Genomic DNA, 21627 nt, shown 5'->3' on the forward strand with positions numbered 1-21627 from the left:
TCCCTGTGGGACGAGTTATGAGGTGAAAGGTTATGTGGTCATAAGACGAGGTCAGATAACTACCTGAAATGTCGTGGATCAAAATACTTAGGGTGGCAAAAATGTTTAAAATCCAACTTATTTTTGGCGAGTTTTTTCAGTTTTTGAAAATCATTCCCAATTATTTTACTCTCAAAAATATGAAGTCCTATTCTCTCCTTTAAAAAGTGCAGAAATCCGTAAAGAATTGGGGAACTTTAACGCAAGGCCGTAGGAGCTAACATGATAAAATATTTAAAAATAAAAACGTTAAACCCTCTAGCATCAAGGCAGCCCAATTTTTTTTCAAATTAATGGCCTCACATACCTTCCTGTCACATTTTGAGACTCCCGTGGAATGTTTCCCAAAACGGCTCCCCCATCTTAGCGTCAACCTTCCAGCCAAGCCGCTTCAAGTTATCCAATCATGCTGCTAACAGAAAACACACAAAAAATGTTACGCGAGTAAAACAAAAACAGACTAACAAACTAACTAAACATCCTATGAGCAACCATCTTGGGAACATTCCACCATCCAATCAGGACCTTCTACCAGAGCATTCCTGTCGGAGTACGGCGACATTTTGAAAATCCCTGATGTTAAACGGGCTCGCTCAGTCTAGGCGGGTCCTTCATCCGGCAGCTCTTATTTTGAAAAACGCATCCATTGGATGGTTTGGCTTTCATGTGGCTTCCTTCAATTCTTCTGAGGAGTTGTAGCCGCTTAGCATTCAAGCTAGCTTATACCTTGAAAGGGTCTGGGGGGGCTGAGGGGAAAGATATCACAGATGTGTTGACTGAATTTGTTAGAAAACGCAACAAGTCCTTCTCTTAGCATGCTATCGCAGTCCTAATTTCCAGGCGAGCCCCTCACAACATGGCTATGCTCTCGGGGGTACAGTTGAGATGCGTGGATGTGCTGCTACCCCCGGGGGATTTGAGCCCCTTGGTGGCCCCGCTCAGCGCCGAGTCCCTGGTCCCGGGGCCCAGCATCACCCCCGAGCCGTGGCAGAGGCACTGTTGCAGGCCGGCGATCATGGTCTCGCCGGTGACCGTGCCGAACTCGTAGGTGAAGGTGCCGTAGAAGACCAGGATGTCCACGGTGAACACCCACTCGCAGATGGCGGCGGCGTGCTGGAGCATGAAGCTCTCGTGGACAAAGAAGATGCCGCCTGGGGAGACGGGGGAGTTAAGGAGCGACGGGGGATTTCCGGGCTTTTTCAAGACTGGGCGCCAATGACCGAGCGGCCAATCCACAATCGGAGGCTGTCAATCCTGGAATGACCCAAGAATACAGACGCGCTAAATTTTCAGGAGCTTTTCTATGGCTATTTCAGCGTCACGAGAAAAAAAGGATACTGAGCACGAGGGAGACCATGGCCGCCAGAGCCAGCGTCACGCGGAAATGGGCCATCCAATAGTCCAGGGCGGTCTCGGCCACCCGATAGGTCAGCACGCACTGCAAGCACACGAAGAGAAGCCCCGCTGGGAAGGCCACGCCGGCGCCCACGTAGTGAAGAGACTTGGCGTGGTCAACCTAGCAGACAAGACAAAGTGCGTGTTCATCTAGGACAGGGGTGTCCAAACTATTCCACAAAGGGCCGCAGTGGGTGCGGGTTTTCATTCCAACCCATCAAGATGACACCTTTTCACCAATCGGGTGTCCTACAAGTGCAATCAGTGGATTGCAGTCAGGTGCTTCTTGTTTTCTTCAGAAATCTCATTGGTCAAAATGTCTGTGCTGGATCGGTTGGAACAAAAACCTGCACCCACAGCGGCCCTCGAGGACCGGTTTGGCCATCCCTGATCTAGGACAAGGGTGTCAGACTCGGGTTGGTTTGCGGGCCGCGTTAACGTCAACTCTATTTCAGGTGGGCCGGACCATTTTAGATATAATATTTAGATTTTTTTTAAATAAATGGATTAAAAGAACTGGATTAAAGTTCCTGAATATTCCGTTTTTTATAGATCTAAAACAATGTTTATTTGAGCTTTTTTTAAAATATATTTTTAGATTTTACAAAATGATTTTTGAACTAAAAACACGGAAAAATGGATTAAATAATTAAAATTATTGATTTAAAAGGGGGGAAAATCAGGAAATTTAATATACATCTATACTCTTCATTTTAATTTGATCCTAAAACAGAAAGTCGGCACTCATGATTTACTTTCCCGGGCCACACAAAAGGATGTGGCGGGCCAGATTTGGCCCCCGGGCCACCACTTTGAAACATGTGACCTAGGATGTCCAAAACAGCTGAATTGAGAGTACCGTATTTTCTCATGTATAAGCCGTACCCTTAAAATTGCCTTAAAATCGATGAATTTTACAATTTCTCGCGTATAAGCCGCACCCTTAAAATCGATGAATTTTACACTTTCTCGCGTATAAGCCGTACCCTTAAAATTGATGAATCTTACAATTTATCTCGTATAAGACACCCCCGATTTTCAAGTTTGACCTCCACATTTATGGTTTTAATAGGGAGTACAAATGTGTTACTTTGAAGGGAAAATCATAAAAAAAAATCATCGCACATGGCAAGCACAAGTGAGTTATTTCACGTGTTATGCAAGATACGTTTTTGTTCTTGAATTTCAATCATAAACGTCAAAATAAATTTTGTTAAGCGTTTTATCTGTTTCTCTTTTTTTTAAATAAATGACCGTATTGGCCGCATTGTCTAGCGTATGGCGTTTTGTGCATGGCAAGTCTAATTTGTGCACATATAAGCCGTACCCCTGATTCAGTCATCATTTTTTAGCAACAAATATGGCGTATATGCGAGAAAATACAGTAATCTACTAATGTCAAAAGAGTTCAAATTCACAGGTGCATGCAAAGAGCCACGGGCAGCTCAGGAGCCGCAGGCTGAAAGCCCCGGATTGATCATTGAATGTTATCCATGAGGCGGAATGGGCTGAAGAGTTGCCATTTACCTGGAAGTTGCCCACCATGACGAGACCCACTGCATTGGTGCAGCCTGACACCAGGGCGCTGGTGTTGACCCAACATCTGTGGCTGTGTTCTACCAGCTGGGCGTAGCGCAAAAGGCACACCATCACCACTGCGGAAAACAAGTCATCATAACAATCGACAGGTTTCCTTCCAAATCAATAAAACACATTTTAGCCCGTCGGAAAAGAGATTCATAAAAAAAATGGCCCATTGTGTGCTGGCTTTAGGGTAAAAGACCGAACGAAAATACATGAATAAAATCTGAAATATTAACATTGCCAACCACATGGCGGCCATTTATACACTGCAAAAGGGGTTATTTAACAACATATGGGAAATCTTCAACGCTAATGCCGATCTGAAAACATTTTGCAGAGGTCGATTTCCTTCACCTGTGCATTTTTTTTAGCTGACCACCAAAAGATAGTTTGGGCTGGGCTTATATACTTTTTTTTTTTAAATGGGCTACCACCCCAACCAGGATTGGAAAGAAATGAGGCAAAATGATCACGATGAGAAATAGAAGAAGGCCATGGAGGTTGCATGAAGGAGACAAGGCAGGGAACATATGTGGTGTGGTGGAAGGAAAGCACATTTATTATTGATTTAGTGAGCTTAGGCTATTTCAAGCCCCTCCGCAGCTCTAGACGCTGACATAGGCACCATGCAGCACAATTACAGACACACACTAATGGATGAGAATCATATTCATACACACACACTAGTTCTATGCGTGTGTAAACTCTTTTTAGAACCTTCGTAGTAGTGTGAATTTTTAGTCGAAATGCTTTTATCGTAGTTGTTACATTTTACTGAATTTGTTTGTTTATTATTCTTTGTGACAACAGAATATTGGATAGTGTTGGATACATTTTTTTTACTTTGAACACGATTTAATATTAGTGTACGTGCACATGAAAAACTACATTCCACATAGCACAGGTTAATCGCGTTTGTGCTTATTTCATTTCAGAGGTGGTCTTACCCATAAAGGCTCCAACATTGGCGATGAGGCTAAACAGGCAGCTTTCAGGGGGGTAAGAACCACATTTACTGCAAAAAAAAAAGACAAAACTGTGTTAACAAGACTTCCAACACAGATCCAAGATGGCGGCACGCGCGGGTGCAGCGGCTCTTTGCTCTCTAGTTTGGTGGTTTGTTTCCTCAGTCTTCACCTTTTCGTTATACGTAGCATTTGTATAATGACAATTAAGGCTTTTTGACATGACTTGACTTCGTGTATATTACGTTAAAGGCCACACAGCTTCAAAAAAAGTTGCAAAAAAATAGATGTGATTGACTAGTTAATCCAGCAACTCTTTTTCATAAAACCTCAATTTATTTTACCATTCCCCCTTTTCCACCTCATTTTTTTGACATTGACCAATAAAGCATGAGAAATGGAACCAATGTGTAAATGGTTAGAATAATTGTCAAAATAACATCTTTGGGTCTCGTGTGAGCAGGACGGCAATGAGAATCGACGAAATTAGAGAGCCGTCACACCACGTGCTTATCGAAATTTGTGCTGTCTAAACCATTGTACAGAAAAGTAGAAGAGGACACCTGATGAGGGGGATGTCCTGGATGGTGCAGCAGGTCTTGGGCAAGCCTGGTCGTAGAGGCTCCTCTGTGCATGTGACATTGTAGGACCTGCAACCAAACGAGGTGTTAGCTTGTGGCCACATTTCTCAAATAAAAGAAAAATAATAAGAATCACTTACCAGTTCTCCACAGGACAAACATGGCGATTCATAACGGCCATGGCATACCTAGAGAGGAAACCCATCAAAGTTAAATAATAACACAGATAGCCAAGATAAGCCGTAGCCTTGATTCAGTCATCATTTTTTTCAGCGAAAAATATGCGAGAAAATACAGTAGTTACACACCAGAGTTTAAATTAAAGTAGAAAAATACACTCGATTTTTTGAAGCAGTACTTGCAGTCCTGCTCACACTGGAGCAAAGAAGTTATTTTGGTAAATCAATTTCAGTGGGTATACAAGTGGCTTTACAAGAGTACTTCAGACCTAACATGCTTTAAAGTTTAACAATGGAGCACAGTCAAGTACTTTGTAGAATGCGTAGGAAAAATACATTAGAAAACAACAGCTGTGAACACACCGTGTGCGGTCGTTTGGTCGCGGTCTTTTGGTCGCCCGGACCCAAACAACCGGCTACCAAACGTCCGGCGACCAAAAGTCCGGCGACCAAACAAAGTAAAACAACACGGTCTACGCATCAATAAAAGCCAACAATGGCCCTGAGCAGTTTCACTGAGCGGACATGTGAGTGTATAAGAGTTTGTATGTACATGCGTTGTCCCTTTAAGAAGCTACGTCAGTCAGGGTCTTAACAAGTTCTCCAACAAAAAAAGATAAAAGTCAGGGAAATTTGGAGCTTTTCTTTAGCCTAATAATTAATAGGGCATTAATTATGACTAAATAATAATTCACAGTTTGTATTTGGGGAATTTGAGCAACGATTTAAATGGTTATTATCAATAACCTTCCGGGCGACCAAACGACCGAGTACCTGAACACACAATGTAAATTATAAAGGATTAAATTTAGGGTTTAAAAAAAATAATAATAAAAAAACAACAGTACTCACACTATCCATATCCCCGTGATAGAGAAGGCAGACAGGCTGACCGGAAGGACAATCCAGGCAGTCATTGGGCTGGTGGTGAGCTGGCTTTATCCCAAGCATGGGGTGAGAGGGTGGCTTCGGGCTGGAGCGGCGTTGCAACACGGGCAATCAGAAGGGGGCGGGTGGGGTCGCGGGGTGACTAACATATGGGGGGACACACAGGGAGGGGGAGGGAGGAAACGAGAGGATAGAAGGGGGATGATGACACGGTGCGCCTGCTTCAGGAACCTGGCGTCCCGCCTTCAACCTAATACAAGAAACCAGAAAAGTGTGTTAGGGATGTCCCAATGCTGATTTTTTTTATACTTCTGATTCCATCCCTTTTAAACATTTATTTGGGCGATTAGACAATCCAATACCCATTTTTTAGACTAGTAAAAAGAGGCAAAAATAATGTGACCAGTAAGTCAAAGGCCTTTTTTAGTGTACCCTGCTGGCAACTCTTTATTAAATGCTCTATTTACACATATTAAATGACGCTATATAACAATCATTGGTTTCTAAAGAGTAGTAGTCCCACTGAACGGACAAGATTGCTGAGTGGTTTAACTTACGGTAGTAAAAAAAGCGACTAATGCACCGGATCTGATCTTGTGACCAAATCTGATACCTTCCAATACTCTAAAAATAGCCTTGTCGGGCGCAGATATTGATACCAAGTATTAGATCATGGAATCACTAACTACAATACCAATAATGGTATGTTGTTGAAATAAAATATCTCCGAAAATCTAAACTGATCATGTCATCTTTGTAAAAGGAGGACGGGTTGAAAGTCATCTTCCCCAGACATTTAATTGATAATATAGATTCATTCACATGACAGCAAAGTGTCGTCTCTCCGTCTGCCGTGTGTTTAGTGGACAAACCTGAGGTTTGTTACGAAATGTCAGCAGAAACTTTTGTTTACACACAAACCTCCGAGCAAGCCTTAACAATCCGGACGTTTTATAGCTTTCTAGTTAACTAAGGTAGTAAAGACTAAGGTGGAAAGTTTAAAAAAGTGTGGCAGCCAATAGTAGTGGGACAAACCATTTACATTTTTCGCAAACAATTTTACACATCAAAAAATTTCAATTACATGTCTTTTCACTTTAAGCGAGATTATTTCTGCGGTGAAACACTTGATCAAACAATTAATTGATTCCGACTTTATATGATACATTGTGCTAATATAATTTTGATTCAATAATTTAATGCTGTTACCCAAGTTTTCCCCAAATGAAAACTACAATTCCCAAACCTAATGCATGAGCCTTATTCAATACTTTTGACAAGAATAACAAAAAACACAATACATGAGTGCAGTTAGAAAAGCCCTTCATTCTTGATCATGACACTTATTTTGGCAGGTCTTTCGAGTTTTATGATAGCGTTTAATGGGGAAAAATATAACTTGTCATCCTTCCATTCGACATCAATGTGATGAGCACGCAACAAAGTCACGTGACACTATTTGCAGAGAAGGACCCTGAACGCAACACAGTGCCTTCTTATGTGTTAGGGGCCACCACAAACACAACTCGGAACCAAGCCCGGTTAACTAAATCTCTCGGCCCTTCAATGAAAAGAGGCACGAATTAACTTAAAAACAGTCAAATGGAGGTTAAGATCGCGATTCTTGAATGTCCAGACTGCTCGAACGAAGTCACGTTATGGTTAGCCACGTTAGCTCGGACATCTCTAATTATAGGGTGCACTTGTCTTAACCGGGTGGTCTTTATGCTTTCCTGCATCCCAATTCCCACCAACCACTGCTAAACTGCTCGCCAAAAAATCCAGTAGTAGGCACGGAAGTAGATGTATACACGGAATAAAGTGTTTTTGTGATTTTGTACCTACCTCCAGCCTGCAAGACCCTCAACCGCACACAACCTTGGTTTCCTCTTTAGGAAAATAGCGTTCTAAGCTAATCAGGCGTTCTGCAATCTCACTTCCGTTTCAGTCTTCAAAATAAGATAAAGACAGTTTGACGTGTGCATGTTTAATCTGCATTTTTTTTTTTAGAAAAGAAAAGGGGGAAATAATCAGAAAAACGCTATTCATTCGCCTACAGACAAAAACCCATGTAGTTTTTGCCGCAGAAATTTCCGGAATATAGACAAAATCTGTGTGGAACCGTAAAAGTTCTTAATGAGATGAACAGTTTTGCCTAAGATTTTATTTTGAAAGACTCGCAAACACTGCTGTTGTAATGTAATTTAACTCTCACGCAGGTCCGGTCGACTCAGGCAGACCAGGATGTACAGTACACTAACAGTAAACTACTAATTTAAAAAAATATTAAAAAGTGAAAACTAATAAATAATTACATTTCAATCTTTAAAAATACACCCAAACATGCCAAATTTTGTCATCTACCAAATGTCTTTGCTGAATTGTTGATTTAATAGAATCCTAAACAGCTACATGTCCAAAATATCAGGAAAAAAATAGTTTGAAATTTGACCCTTGTGAAGTAAAGTACAGAAAAATACATGCTATTGTAGACAAAAACAATAGATTAAGCTGCAAAGTCCCCGACCTTTGCTCCACAGTGGAGCAGGACCCCCCTTCCCCTCATTTACGTATAGACGAGGGCTTAATACCTTGATCCGCAGCCACAGTCCTTCTAAGTCCAAGATAAATGTAAACCTTGAATTAATTATTACATTGTTTTCTAACCGAATGCTTCTCAATGAAACATAAATAACTCCTAATCTTGACTAATTACATGCGAGCAATTACATATCTCACAATAACAACCATTAAAAGTATTCCTTACTCTGATATAAGCGTAACCCAGACTTGCACTAACATGAATGCCTTTTTTTACACACATAATAAAACAACACAATCCCCACCAAGCAATGCCATGAAACATAGCTTACATTAAAGGCGACATTGTTGAATTATGCCAGCCTTTCCACATTATGGCAGTCTGGGAGATCAGCAGGGGATAATAGTATTTAGATGTCCTATAAGCACATGGATCCTCTCAGTCAGCAACATTAATGGGGCCACGAGGCATGCAGCTCACATCCTCCATCCATGCTTAGGTAAAATAATATTCCGGCTAGCTAGAAGCAACGCTGGTGGCCTCCGTCTGGCATGGGGAGCACCGACAAGGTGTTAAGATTCTTCAACAGGAGACAAAGTCTCTTTCCCAACTACAAAGTCAACGATTCCGTCAATAACCGGAGATCTTCGGAGATCGTTTACCCCTCGGCAAAGGAGAGCTGCGTGAGGACATGGAACTCTTTGCAAGAGCTCAGCAAAGACATCTACGACATCTACGCTGAATACGAAGAGGAAAACGACGACGTCCAGCATGGCACCTTCAGACATATTTCCCCATCCAAGAACTACACGATCAACATCAACGTGGGCGGGACGCCCTTCCAGATCGCCTACAAGATGGCAGCCAGGTACCCCAAGACCAGAATCGGACGACTGGCCACTTACACGGACCACAACATGAAACTGGACCTGTGCGACGACTTCAACGTGACCAACAACGAGTTCTTCTTTGACCGAGACCCCGATATCTTTCACAGCATCTTCAATTTTTACCGCACCGGCGTGTTGTGGATCAAAGACGAACTGTGCCCCCGCAACTTCCTGGAGGAGATCAACTACTGGGGCGTGAGGATCAAGAACACCCACCGTTGTTGTCGGATCTCCTTCGAGGAGAGGCAGGACGAGCTGAACGAGCAGCTGAAGATCCAGAGGGAGCTGGAAGCCGAAGTGGAGATCGAGGAGAACGAAACGGTCTTCCAAGACATGTTGATGGGTCACAAGCGACGAGCCATCTGGAACTTGATGGAAAAGCCATTTTCTTCCGTCAAGGCCAAGCTGATGGCCGTCACCTCCAGTCTGTTCGTCCTGATCTCCCTTGTGGCCATGACCTTGAACACGGTGGAGGAGATGCAGTACAGAGCTGCCATGGGCCAACTCAGTGGGAAGACATACTGGGAGTACGTGGAGTCGCTTTGCATTGCCTTCTTCACCATGGAGTACCTACTACGCCTGGTATCCACCCCTGACCTCAAATCCTTTAGCAGAAGCGTTCTCAACACTGTGGACCTGATCGCTATTCTGCCTCAGTACGTCCAGGCCATCCTGGAGTTCTTTGACAACAAGGAAAACTACCTAAAGCACGAGGCGGACATCCAAGCCGTGGGGCAGGTGGGAAAACTGGGGCAAGTCCTGCGTATTATGAGACTGATGCGGATCTTTCGGATCCTGAAGCTGGCGCGACACTCCACCGGTCTGCGGGCGTTTGGATTTACCTTGCGACAGTGCTACCAACAAGTGGGATGCCTGTTTCTTTTCATCGCCATGGGGATCTTCAGCTTCTCGGCCATGGTTTACACTGTGGAGCATGATATGCCGCAGACAAACTTCACCAGCATTCCTCATGCGTGGTGGTGGGCATCTGTGAGTATATCCAATCCATTTGGACTGGGATGGTTGGCAGTGAATGTAATGTAGGTTTTTTTTGTATGATTGAGTTCAGTGTTGTTATGCCTGGAAGTTGTCCTTAAATTTTAAAAACAAAAAGTGCTTCAACGTTAAAGATGAATCTTATATAGTTTAAGGTAAAATACAACAGAACTGGAATCCACTGTAGTGCATTAAATTATTATTATTTTTTTAACATTATCCTGACTTTTGGCCACAGCCTCAGAAGGTTGCCAGCCAATCACAGGGCACCTGAATTGTAATCAATTAAAATTATTAGTATTATTTTTTTTGCATGTAACAAATGGCAAAAAATGGAAATTATGTTACTCAATCTTTCAACAGTGACTTTTGCATTAAAATATCACTATAATAAATGTAGGTATAGTCATCTTATCAAAAAGCATACTCGAAATAAATCAGCAGAAATGAGTCAAAAAAATGAAAAAAATCTCATGCTAACCATGGCTGTTGTCTCCGTTTGTTACCCCTGGCAGGTGAGCATTTCCACGGTGGGCTATGGCGACGTCTACCCAGAGACCATCCTGGGTCGTCTCTTTGCTTTCATCTGCATTGCTTTTGGAATCATCCTGAATGGTTTACCCATTTCCATTCTCTTCAACAAGTTCTCAGACTACTACTCCAAACTCAAGTCCAACCAGTACACAGCCTCCCTGAAGAATCGAGGAAAAGTGAGGTTGGCCAAGAGGTCTATGCAGAAGCTCAACGACTGCTTTGGAAGTGGACACCACCATTCCGACTGAAGAAATGGTCTACTTGAATACATGCAGGTCTTATACTGAAGTACAATTTATATTACAATTTTTATTTTGCAGCCTTAAGAAACCTTAATACATGCAGATAAAATAGCTAATGTTGGCTAAAAACCTTGTGAAAGTTTAATTGTCCAATTTGGGAGAAGAATAAAGAGCCAACTGATGTCATGAACCAATCAAATCTGTCATTACTTTTAGTGAAACAAATCAGAACCAAACAACAATAATAGCCATAACAAATTAATTGTTGTGCTTTGTGTCCCACCCCCAAAAGCTATTTTTTTGCGCTTTTATCTATCATGTTCTCTTTTCCTATTATTTATTTATATATTACATGGTTTATTATTTTTTGACATGTACTGTTCTGCTGTTGAGATCTGTTTTTTCTCAATTTTGTGCTTTTTGCTCAATCATAATAAATGAATTCAGATGCTACATAATGTGATGAAGTTTGTGAATTTAATCATTTACGACGTATGCATAACGTTTTTATTTCAAAATCATTTTTTTTCTTTCACTCTAATAAAAATCTGGTGATCGCTTGCCGAAAGTTGAGTACGTGTACTTAAAAACTAGATCTTAAGCACCCTTACTGTACGTCAAGGTCGCATTGTTATTGTAGTATTTCTTTTCACCAGAAGACGGCGCTATTTAGCAATGTCGAGTCTATCCGCATTAATGGTCGAAGAAGTAGTAAGTCCGACCTCCCACAATTCACTGCGGCGATAAAGTGACCTCTGCTACTAGCCTGTCGTTGAACCATGGCTCCTCCGGTTGCAGTGTCTCCATTAATTAAGGTTTGTTTACTTCGCGATATCGTGTAACTAGCAATATCGTTTCTTTACATAAAATATAAAAAAATATTTATCTTAGATCGCCACCTAAAAGCTGCACGGAGTGATTGAGCTAATGCGCCTGCTAGCTAAAGGTGGTCGTGTTGCGCTTTCTTCTCGCTCTATGACAACCAAATCACAATAAATCATTACGATTTTGACCTAATACGAGATTAACATGATGGCGAAATTTTTAAAGGCGTTAAAGAAGAGAGCGGAAGTTATTCTGTTTGGGACCTAAACCGGTCCTCGGTTTACGACAGATGACAGCTCGTAAACAGAATTTGTTTACCAAACGCATTTGTCTTCTCCTACAATGATCGCGAATGAGAATGGAAACATTCGACTTATTTATCAGGTGTTTGAGGTCAACCCTTTTAAAATGTTTCAAATCGGCCATCGAATAGTTTTTTGTTGACAGATTTCAGAGTGTATAATGTCAAATGCCCATTTGGTTTTGAAATCTGTTGACAGATTTCAGAGTGTATAATGTCAAATGCCCATTTGGTTTTTAAATATGTGTTGTATTACAGACCGCCAGGTATTCCGCTTTAATTGCCGGTATCTTTTACGGCAAGAGGAGATATGGTAAGCTACCCCGATCGACCACCTATATGAGACGTCGACGATCTTTCTGAATTATCCGCGTCTCTCTTTTAGATCATTTGAAGCCAATCGCAGCCGAGGAGAGGAGGATCGAAGAGGAAGAAAAGAAGGTCCGCGAGGAGCAGGAACGGATTGCCAAGCAGCTAGCAGAAGGTAACCACGACATGTTTCAGACATATTCAATTGTGAAACATAAAATGTTGCGCTTGTAAATATAACCAACGATATTCCTCTCTCCCCTAACAGCAAGTGAGGACACTATCCTGAAATAAAGCGTCACTTTCAAGTCCAGTTTTCTGATTCCTCCTCCTTGGCCGTTGTGAAGAAACACATTGGTTCTCAACCATGCAATTTGCTTTTGTTGGAGATAGTGCCACTTTTGTTTAGGTTTAATTTATTTTTCCTTGCTCCTCTTAGTAAACATGTAAATAAATGGCGCTTAACCTCTTGCACACGTACGTTGCAACATTTTTTTTCCTCCATCTATTATAACATGTTACATAATTGCACTATGCAATGGCAAGTTTTAGTGTGTACATATAAGACGATGTGCTCTTGAATAAATTCATAGTGGCATACCTTGTCTGAAGTTGCTTTTTAATGTTGGAATTATATTCAAAACTGACCATGACACGTGCAAACGTGATAGCTGGTGTCCGACTGTCCGCAGCGACCTGACATGACGCTTATCCAGACAACGTGAGGTCATGAGCGGGTAAGATGTTGTGCGCCAAGCCAGCACTTGGCCTTACCTAACAAGTCGGTGGAGTTTACCAAAAATAGCGTGTAGCTATTAGGTGGCTACATTTAGTGCTCACCTATTGGAGTTAAAAATGCTTACCTGGCAATGTGTATGTATTTAGCTTTACAGTAGATGTTGCTTTCAAGTGACATTTTGTGATCTTCCTATAATATTGACTGGTACATTTCCAACTCAATAAAAATAAGTTTAAATGGTGCCCTATTTCAAACAGGTTGTTTGTAGGGTGTGTTGTCATGAGGAAAGTTAACGTTAGAAATGTTACATCCTTAAAATATTCTGTCCAGATGGGAAGTAAATTCACATGAATTAAATCATGCTGGAATTTTAACCAATTTCTGATTAAAAAACAGTCATTCAATTATTTAGGTTAATAATATTTAACTGTACTATTAAATAGTAACATGGGGCTCTAAGCAAAAGATGCCTGGGAACCACACATTGCAAAAATGCACAATAGGTAAACAATGTATAGGGCCAAGTGAAAAGCAAAAGTTAGCCAACAACATACGTAAAACAATTTAACGCATTCACTGCCAGCCCAGGTCACACAATTTGTCTTATAGTTAATAAAAGAGGGGAATTGATATTGAAAACGCCTCATGACGGCAATGGATGTCCGATCCATTACAACTGGGAGTGATTGAACGGTAAATCAAATACAGATATCAATTTCTGACTGCAGAAACTCAAAACAGGGAGAATGTGACCATCTCAACTCCATTGTTCCACCTAAAAAAAATCTAAATGGTGCATATAAAGATAGAGTAACTATTAAAAAAACAAATGTCGCAAAGGTAATATTTATAAGCAACCTGCATGGCCAGGATAAATCTTATTGGAGTATGTCCACGTGCCCGGGGGCCCAGACTGCTTCTCAGCCCACCCCTCAAGACCAATCATTATGTATGTTGTTATGTAGCGCTGCAAACAATTACATAAAGCCAACACGCGGCTGAACGTGGACGCTCACCAGCTTACGACAGAGGATTTTTCTTAACTGGATTAACGGTAGCTTTACGCACTGCATTTAGGTTGGAGACATGAAAATAAACTCTGAGTCAGAGTGTGCTACGGGTATAAAAAAGCTGCAAATGCTGACTTGCGACTGACAAGGCAACTGGACATTTCTGCCTCAGCTTCCCGATACGCCAGAAAGGTAAGACGATGCGGTCTTGTCTTCTAATTTTTATTTTTCCTTCATGAGATAAATGTTGATCACTTGTCTTTGGTTAAAAAGATGGACTTCCAAATGTATGCCCTGGTTATGCTGCTCCTGGCTTGCGTGGAACAAAGCCTGGCTAGCTGTGTCGTGGACAGCTTTACGGTCAAACAGGACTTTGACCCCAAAAGAGTGAGTATATATTATTATATTATATTATTTATTTTTTATTAAAAAGGTATACAGCACCTGTAGTTTCCTCAGAAGGGTACTCACACTTATTACTCAGTGAAAGTAAAGTTCCTCAGATGTACTGATTCATCTCCTGTACTTTATTATTTGTATTATTTTTAATTACTGAATATAAGGTACCGTATTTGCCGGACTATAGACCGAACTTTTATTTCATAGTTTGGTCAAGGGCTGTGACTGATATTCAAGTGCGACTTATAAATGTGTTTTTTTTTTCTCTCTGACCAGGACAGCCTGTATAGTTTTAATTAAAAATTTTTTTTTTTTAGTTATAGTTATCTAAAAAACTTGTTAAAGATGCCTACTCAGCCTGTTTTTCTCCTTTTTTACTAATGTTACTTATTGTTTCTGATGAAATCAAAAATTAAACATATACTCCAGTGGGAATTACATATAAATATACATTTTCCTCTTTATTGTGCAATGTTTTGCTGGTGCAACTTATAGTTAGGTGTTACTAAAAGTCAGAAATATACGGGAATTGTACTCCAGTACAAAAAGAAACATAAAAAAATAAAATAACGATTTATGAATGTAGGTACTTTAGTTTAGTCTGGCACAGTACAATAAAAAAGACTTGTCTCATTCTTAGAACATATAAAAGACTCAAATAAGGCCATGGATGTGCAAAATATAGCATTTCCAAATCTATTGAATCAACCCAGGTTCGGATTCCTTTGCTGCTGTCCTTAAATTTTCCATTTTAAGTACCAAACGCATTCGGACAAAGTATACATAGCTAAATTAGCAGTTTTATCTCGCAATTAGAGCGAAAACGACGATCTAAGAAAGTATTTGTACTCCCAACCTCTTCCCACATGACTAACCTCATTTGTTAAGAGTGTTTCTATCTTTATTTTCGCCATCAGTATGCTGGAAAGTGGTACGCCCTACAAAAGAAGGATCCCGAGGGCTTATTTCTTCAAGACAACATCTCTGCCGAGTACACCATCGGAGACGATGGCTCCATGGTGGCCTCGTCCAAGGGCAGAGTCACTTTGTTTGGGTGAGTCAAAGTCAGCCATCACTTCACCCAGTATTGGACTAGTATGTTATTATTATTTTTTTCACGGCTTAACTTGTTTCCCAATGACATTCCTTCAGATTCTGGGTTGTATGTGCTGACATGGCTGCTCAGTACTCTGTGCCTAATCCCGAGAGTCCAGGCAAGATGTTCATGAACTACCAGGGACTGGCCAGCTATCTGTCCAGTGGAGGTATACAGGCTTTTAAGAGATTTTACGAGCGCATACCTGTCAACCTCTGCCGATAACTGCCCTTATAAATGATTATGATTCCCCTTACAAACCCCCCAAAAACCTTACAAACACCGTACGACTCGTACGAGTCGTACGGTGTTTGTAAGGTTTTTGGGGGGTTTGTAAGGGGAATCATAATCATTTATAAGGGCAGTTATCGGCAGAGGTTGACAGGTATGTGAGCGTGTCATCAATAAAAATGGCTTCCATCCTCCTCTAGGTGACAACTACTGGATCATCGACACCGACTACGACAACTACGCCATCACCTACGCCTGCCGTACCCTGAAGGCTGACGGAAGCTGCGAGGACGGTTACGCCCTGGTCTTCTCCCGCAACCCCCGCGGCCTGGCCCCTCCCATCCAGAGAATCGTGCGCCAAAAACAGGAGGAAATCTGCATGGGAGGCCAGTTTCAGCCTGTTCTGCAATCCGGTACGTATTCACGAGGCCGCTTAGATTTGCATTAAATATAATCTCACGGACTATAAATCGATTTCTTTTCTCTCTTCAGGAGCGTGCTAAAATGTCCCAAACAGTATCCATCGAGAACTTGACTAGTCATCGTGCCAGGAATGAAGTCAACCCTCCGTAAATGCTGAGCCAAGATACGAGAATAATCCGATTTCAGCTAAAATTGTAATTGTTTCAGTTTTCATGAGGTTAAAATATTAAGCCAACAACGATTGTATTAAGGCCCATTCAGTTGAACTGTACAGAAATGTTATTGTGTTTTGTAATAACAAAAACTACAAGGTCCATGACTTCATTCAAAAAATAAATTACCTTCACAACAAACTAAAAAGGAACTTTCCGAGTATGACTCTCATTTGATATTAAAAAAAAGTTTGAGAATTCAAACGAATAGATGGGCTGAACAAACAGTACATTAGGTATATAACTGCTTAAAAAGGAATACCTTACACGTGTGTTTAAAGCTCCTCTGAATACTGCTCAGGCAGGGAGTACATTCCGGGCCTGTCCCAGTAATCCACAGCCCGAATTCTGTAACTTCCGCTCACCACCTGGTCCCCTGAAGAACACAACATTATTAGCATAACATACATCTCAAGGCTTAGAAGTGCATAATAAATCATACTGACCAAGAATACACAATAAACTGAGTAAAAAAAAGTATAACAAAAGTGCGGTTTATAGTCCGGATTATACAGTATTCAAATTGCAATAACGTAAACACCACATAAGAAATGTTTAATAAACTCTCAATCTATATCACTACCAAATCCATGAAAGTGCTAAACAAAGTTAACTAAATATTTTGCCCTTGGGGAAAAAAAGGGCAAGTTATAATCCGGAAAATACGCTACTTAAAATTTATGGTAAAATTATTTTACCTCTGCCCACTGTTGCCAAGTTTCATTAATTTAACACAGTCCTTTCAATGGGAGTAATATGGTAAAATACATAACAATTTTGTTTATTGTTTGAATGGTGAAAATGTCCAACAACAAAAAAAATTCTTACCGGGTGAATAAACAAATGCTGTAAAAATGGTGTTGTGGCTATTAATCCCCGTGAAATCCTTGTGATTTGAAGAAAACTCCACCTCAAATGTCCAAATGCACCTAAAAATCAAAAACAAACGTTGAATGGAACTCATACCACCATTGTGTCCAATCACAAGATCTGTTTAAGCACCCACTTGGAATCAACACAGCTATCGGACCAGATGATGAGGACTTGGCCTTTGGTGATTCTGATGAAGCGCAAACCGTTGACCTTGGAAAGAAAGATTGACATGAGAAATGACTCTGTTGGACATTGTTGGCCGCTAATACCCACTTGGTTGGGAGCTGCTTTGGGTCGGGCGCATAAATGTATCAGCAGAACCGAGGGAACTTGCAGTCTTGCTTTCAAAGTGAGCGTGTCACCTCCGGGCACCGGTATTGGTCCGACAATGACGGGTTCCTGTGTGTTAATTGGCAAAACATTATCATCTTTATACAGTGGTACCTCTACATACGAGCACCTCTACATACGAGCAGCTCGAGATATGAGCAAACCGCTAACCCGGAAAACGAAGGTAACAAAAGATTAAGACAAAACTAGAATTCAGTTTTATGTAAAATTACATTAAATGTATGTTTGAGTGTGTCTGTATATATTAATCCAAGTTAATTTAAATTTGTTTGTTCGGTTACGAGTGTGTTGCCGTGGAAAGTACCCCCGAACCAAAACCCTCCGCCCCCCCTCCGCGAAATCCGTCTAATTTTATTTATATTAAACACATTTTATTACTATTAAACCACTAGATATGTGTTACTTTGTTAATAGATGGCGAATTAGAAGAAATAAAACATTTTTTCCAATCCAACATCCTGTTTTTGGTGTTTTTTCAGAGGGTTGGAACGAATTCATTAGTTTTTAGTTCATTTCAATGGGAAACCTTCGTTCGAATTACGAGAAGATCAACATACGAGCTCAGTCCCGGAACCAATTAAGCTCGTATGTAGAGGTACCACTGTATCATGATTTAGTCCAGGGGTGTCAAAGGCTAAAATAGACATATCAGGCGTAGATACTAACACTGAACGTCAAATCGGTCCGTCACTACTCTTTCAATACGGTGCCAATAAAATAGAGCGATCTTCAAACCTGGGCCTTCCTGATCTCCGTGAACTGCTCTCTCGTGGGGTAATTGGGGCTTCCCATCTTCTGCCATTTTTGGTAAGGGTTACTCACATTATTATCCATGAGGTAGGTGACATAGACCAGCCCTGAGAAGCAAACAAATGGGAGGTAGAGGTTGGAAATAACTGCGTATGCGCTACATTTCTAATAATAAAATGAAGTGAGTCAACAATAAGCATGCAAATCACCTGCGTGAGGCTTTAGTCCTTTTAGAGACACGACGACAACGTCAGTGCTGGCGGATGTACGGTTATCGTCACTGTTATAGATCAACAAGGCTGCCTGCCAACTATCTGGACCTCGGGGAAATTCGGGTTGGTGGGTACTTGCCAGGACTCCTAAGGTGCCACTGTCAACATCACTGGCTTGTGAGGAGTTCGAAACCTGGGCCAAGACCTGCGTTTCACCTGGAGGACCAATTACAACCTGCACATTAGGTATTAAGGAGCATTTGAAAGAAAACAAATCTTTAGTTTCTATTAATAAAGTAGAGTAGTGTTGATGTTTAATGATTTTTGATTTGAATTTTTTATCTGGATGTAACACAGTTCTCAGTGAAAATTTTGGAGAATTTTGGAACACGTGTCAATATTTTTCCAGATAAAAGCCAAATTAAAAAAAAAATCCTGGAATTTATAGTCCAGAAAATGTGGTATTCCTTAAAATGCTCGTTCAAGGTAAAAAATATGCCAAATTTGATGGGAACATCATGCAAGATTTAATGAATGGGAGCAGGTCAGTTACCAAGCAGAGCCAGAAGGCCCATGACGGTGAGAATGGGTTTTCTGATGAGTTGCACGTGAGGAGGCCGAGTGTTGTTGACTTGAAAGCGAGCGGTCAGAGTGCGCTGAGTGAAGGGCTGAGGGTGGTAGCTGAGGAAGGCGTTATCGTTGCTCAGCAGGGCGTAATTCACGCTAGTGTTTGCAGACAGCAATTCCTGATGCTGACTGATAATCTGTTCACATACAAAATACAGTCTGTCATTAAGTTTACTCATACAAAAAAAGGGGGCTCCGGATAATCCGGCATGGTTTCAGCCTCGTGGTTTACCTTAACTGCCATGGCAGCGTAGGTCACATCTCCTCTCCACTCCTGAGGTTGGGACCAGCCCACCAGCGGATCGGCCTCATCATTGAAGACGGGCCGGCTGCGGAAATGAGGGAAACGTTCTAGGATCTCTTCAACGGTCTGGATCTCCTGCTGCAGGATCGGCAAAGAGTGACCGCCTCCCTGGAGGACAGAAGAATAAACTGAATGCGTCATGGCGGTTGATGTGATTCCATTTCTTTGAAATTAGTCAACTAGCATAAAGCACTTATAAATTGCAGATGAAATCTTGCCTTACAAAACGTGTGGAAAATAACGGCCACTCGAATCAAGTCGGAAAAATGAAAAAATGCGAAATATTCAGGAGATATTCACGTCACGTTAACTGATCGATACCTTTTTGTGCAGGGCGATGTAGTCGATCCGGACGCCCGTTTCGCCAGTAAAGTAGTTGGTGCCATTGTAGCAGTGTTGTAACATGGCCCAGCAGAACGGCGAGCGTGGAGGCGAGTGACAGGAGTCCCCTGGACCTCCAAACCGAAGCAAGTTGCTGACAGCCCGCAGGCCCTCCGAACAGGCATCGTAATAATTCAGAAACCCTGACAAGAGATAACATGAGGGAAGGACTACAGTAAAAATTGGCATGGCAAGATGTGTGTAGATAAAAATGACTTGTTCACCTTGAATTGACATGCTGACATTATCAAAGTCATGGTTGTTGGGTTCGTTCCATGTTTCAAAGTTCCACTGAGAAACGGTTCCAAGACCATATTTTTCTGTAAACCAAAAATGGAGTTACCTTTTATTGCTTATGGCTTTGTCATCTTCCATGGAATGATGTAGGAGCTGGTACTCACTTACCAATGTATCTCTTAGCTATAAGAGACACCAGATTCCTCCACTTGAATACTTGAGCTTTGTCTTCAAAGTCAGTGAAGTAGTTTGAAACACTGCCCATTAGTTCAAAACCTGAAAATTAACATCAGAATGTATGAGGAAAAAAACTAATAACTCTCATTTTAAGGATGCAACAACCTGGTCGGAGTCCATTAATCCATAAGAGATCAATTAGCTGGTCCAGTTTTGTAAAATTGTACTGGGGTTGTCCTCCAACATCTCTGAAAACACAAAAGCAGACGACAGCTAAGAACAATGATATGTTAGATATGTTATTGCAAATTTGTCTGAGCATCTTATTATTATTGCTGTTTCACTCACTGTGCAGTGACCAGCTCCAACATCCAGTGGATTCTGACCTGCTGGATCCCTCCATGTGGGACGGAACCCACATAGGCAAGGTTCTGTTGCTGGTCAATGCTCAGGTCAAACTGGTCTGCCTGAGTATGAGGGAGAGGGGGGCTGCAAACAAAATATGGATTTTACCAGCTGTCATATACAGGCATAACTCCTTTTGTGTATCTTTTTTTTAAAACAGGAAATGGGATTTTCAGAATGCATTACTTCAAACCATCACATATATTGGGGAAAAACATCTGAGATTAATGCACAGTATTCTGCTAAAGGGCGCGTCTACCAAACATGTGGTATTGATGCATTATTTAAAAGTAGTACGATACTTGTATAATGACAATAAAAACATTCAATTCAAATCAATACTCACTTGCCTACGAAATAGAGTTCGGTTATTTATTAGAATGATAGTCTACTTACCAGAAACCAGTGCTTTTCCAGAAGTATTTTAGATGTGCTATAGGTTTTCCAACGTCAACGTTGATGACAAAAAATTGAGGAAAAGCGTCTGTGATACATAAAATGAGTGAAAATGAAAGCCATGTGTTCTGCTGCATTTCTGCAGCGAACGACTTTAAGAAGCTGCGTTAGATTGAATTAAAAAGTAAACAAACTACAATTAAAAAGTAAAATAAGTATTTCGTTTAACTGTAGAAGATAAACTTTCATAAAGTGTATACTAAAATACCACTGAAACACGAATCGACACCTATTAAAAAGCAGACGCGGTCTTCAGAATCACATGACCAGGATGACGTCAACAGTCCGCGACGTACTTGTAGTTTCACATTTTCCCCCCTAGTTAAACACAGTTGGAAATTTCGAACAGGATTGATTCACAATTTAAATTTCTACATGACAAAAAGTGCAAAGAAAAACAAACAATATTTACTTAATTGCTGCAAAAGTAACAAAAATATTGTCTATGCTCTTCCACTAGTTTGCAGAAAGTAG

The 21627-nt window shown here is 41.1% G+C and overlaps 5 protein-coding genes across 5 annotated transcripts in view; 3 read left to right on the forward strand and 2 right to left on the reverse strand.

Moving 5' to 3' along the window:
* tmem150aa (transmembrane protein 150Aa) overlaps window positions 1–7575 on the reverse strand; it is an 8445-nt gene extending 870 nt beyond the window's left edge. Inside the window, exons 1-8 of the mRNA XM_077600064.1 lie at window positions 7477–7575; window positions 5596–5881; window positions 4705–4752; window positions 4547–4633; window positions 3966–4033; window positions 2962–3089; window positions 1378–1555; window positions 1–1190 (exon numbers count right to left, since the gene is read on the reverse strand). The exon at window positions 1–1190 is cut by the window's left edge and continues 870 nt beyond it. Coding sequence (XP_077456190.1) covers window positions 889–1190; window positions 1378–1555; window positions 2962–3089; window positions 3966–4033; window positions 4547–4633; window positions 4705–4752; window positions 5596–5660 — 876 coding nt within the window. The 5' untranslated portion in view covers window positions 5661–5881; window positions 7477–7575 and the 3' untranslated portion in view covers window positions 1–888. The remainder of the gene's footprint in view (window positions 1191–1377; window positions 1556–2961; window positions 3090–3965; window positions 4034–4546; window positions 4634–4704; window positions 4753–5595; window positions 5882–7476) is intronic.
* Window positions 7576–8635: 1060 nt separating this feature from the next.
* On the forward strand, window positions 8636–11293 carry LOC144074019 (potassium voltage-gated channel subfamily V member 2-like). The gene is made up of 2 exons (XM_077600062.1): window positions 8636–10053; window positions 10575–11293. The coding sequence occupies exons 1-2, from the start codon at window positions 8725–8727 to the stop codon at window positions 10839–10841; spliced, it is 1596 nt and encodes a 531-aa protein (XP_077456188.1). The 5' UTR covers window positions 8636–8724; the 3' UTR covers window positions 10842–11293.
* A 208-nt stretch (window positions 11294–11501) lies between these two features.
* On the forward strand, window positions 11502–12870 carry atp5meb (ATP synthase membrane subunit eb). The gene is made up of 4 exons (XM_077600067.1): window positions 11502–11650; window positions 12220–12274; window positions 12347–12445; window positions 12539–12870. The coding sequence occupies exons 1-4, from the start codon at window positions 11615–11617 to the stop codon at window positions 12562–12564; spliced, it is 216 nt and encodes a 71-aa protein (XP_077456193.1). The 5' UTR covers window positions 11502–11614; the 3' UTR covers window positions 12565–12870.
* Window positions 12871–14044: 1174 nt separating this feature from the next.
* LOC144074021 (purpurin-like) lies at window positions 14045–16532 on the forward strand. The gene is made up of 5 exons (XM_077600065.1): window positions 14045–14211; window positions 14293–14406; window positions 15336–15472; window positions 15571–15683; window positions 15946–16532. The coding sequence occupies exons 2-5, from the start codon at window positions 14293–14295 to the stop codon at window positions 16191–16193; spliced, it is 612 nt and encodes a 203-aa protein (XP_077456191.1). The 5' UTR covers window positions 14045–14211; the 3' UTR covers window positions 16194–16532.
* On the reverse strand, window positions 16344–21425 carry idua (alpha-L-iduronidase). Its single transcript, XM_077600068.1, has 14 exons — window positions 21094–21425; window positions 20641–20781; window positions 20458–20540; window positions 20284–20391; window positions 20103–20198; window positions 19819–20021; window positions 19426–19605; window positions 19120–19330; window positions 18564–18782; window positions 18340–18461; window positions 17527–17652; window positions 17387–17463; window positions 17209–17309; window positions 16344–16756 (listed from the first exon to the last, which is right to left on the reverse strand). The coding sequence occupies exons 1-14, from the start codon at window positions 21228–21230 to the stop codon at window positions 16656–16658; spliced, it is 1905 nt and encodes a 634-aa protein (XP_077456194.1). The 5' UTR covers window positions 21231–21425; the 3' UTR covers window positions 16344–16655.
* Window positions 21426–21627: the final 202 nt, after the last annotated feature.

The sequence above is a fragment of the Stigmatopora argus genome, chromosome 5 (assembly GCF_051989625.1).
Source record: "Stigmatopora argus isolate UIUO_Sarg chromosome 5, RoL_Sarg_1.0, whole genome shotgun sequence".
Lineage (NCBI taxonomy): Eukaryota > Metazoa > Chordata > Actinopteri > Syngnathiformes > Syngnathidae > Stigmatopora > Stigmatopora argus.

What these genes read in the sequence shown, in the direction of transcription:
- LOC144074021 (XM_077600065.1), top strand. Translation starts at nt 14,293, where the DNA reads ATGGACTTCCAAATGTATGCCCTGGTTATGCTGCTCCTGGCTTGCGTG. An exon ending in AGGACTTTGACCCCAAAAGA is followed by an intron (nt 14,407 to 15,335) that starts GTGAGTATATAT and finishes TTTCGCCATCAG; the next exon opens with TATGCTGGAAAGTGGTACGC. An exon ending in CAGCTATCTGTCCAGTGGAG is followed by an intron (nt 15,684 to 15,945) that starts GTATACAGGCTT and finishes ATCCTCCTCTAG; the next exon opens with GTGACAACTACTGGATCATC.
- LOC144074019 (XM_077600062.1), top strand. Translation starts at nt 8,725, where the DNA reads ATGGGGAGCACCGACAAGGTGTTAAGATTCTTCAACAGGAGACAAAGT. An exon ending in ATGCGTGGTGGTGGGCATCT is followed by an intron (nt 10,054 to 10,574) that starts GTGAGTATATCC and finishes TACCCCTGGCAG; the next exon opens with GTGAGCATTTCCACGGTGGG.
- atp5meb (XM_077600067.1), top strand. Translation starts at nt 11,615, where the DNA reads ATGGCTCCTCCGGTTGCAGTGTCTCCATTAATTAAG. An exon ending in CAGTGTCTCCATTAATTAAG is followed by an intron (nt 11,651 to 12,219) that starts GTTTGTTTACTT and finishes GTTGTATTACAG; the next exon opens with ACCGCCAGGTATTCCGCTTT. An exon ending in TGCCAAGCAGCTAGCAGAAG is followed by an intron (nt 12,446 to 12,538) that starts GTAACCACGACA and finishes CTCCCCTAACAG; the next exon opens with CAAGTGAGGACACTATCCTG.
- idua (XM_077600068.1), bottom strand. Translation starts at nt 21,230, where the DNA reads ATGCAGCAGAACACATGGCTTTCATTTTCACTCATTTTATGTATCACA. An exon ending in CGGAGATCAGGAAGGCCCAG is followed by an intron (nt 17,653 to 18,339) that starts GTTTGAAGATCG and finishes ATTAACACACAG; the next exon opens with GAACCCGTCATTGTCGGACC. An exon ending in CCAAAGCAGCTCCCAACCAA is followed by an intron (nt 17,464 to 17,526) that starts GTGGGTATTAGC and finishes TTTCTTTCCAAG; the next exon opens with GTCAACGGTTTGCGCTTCAT.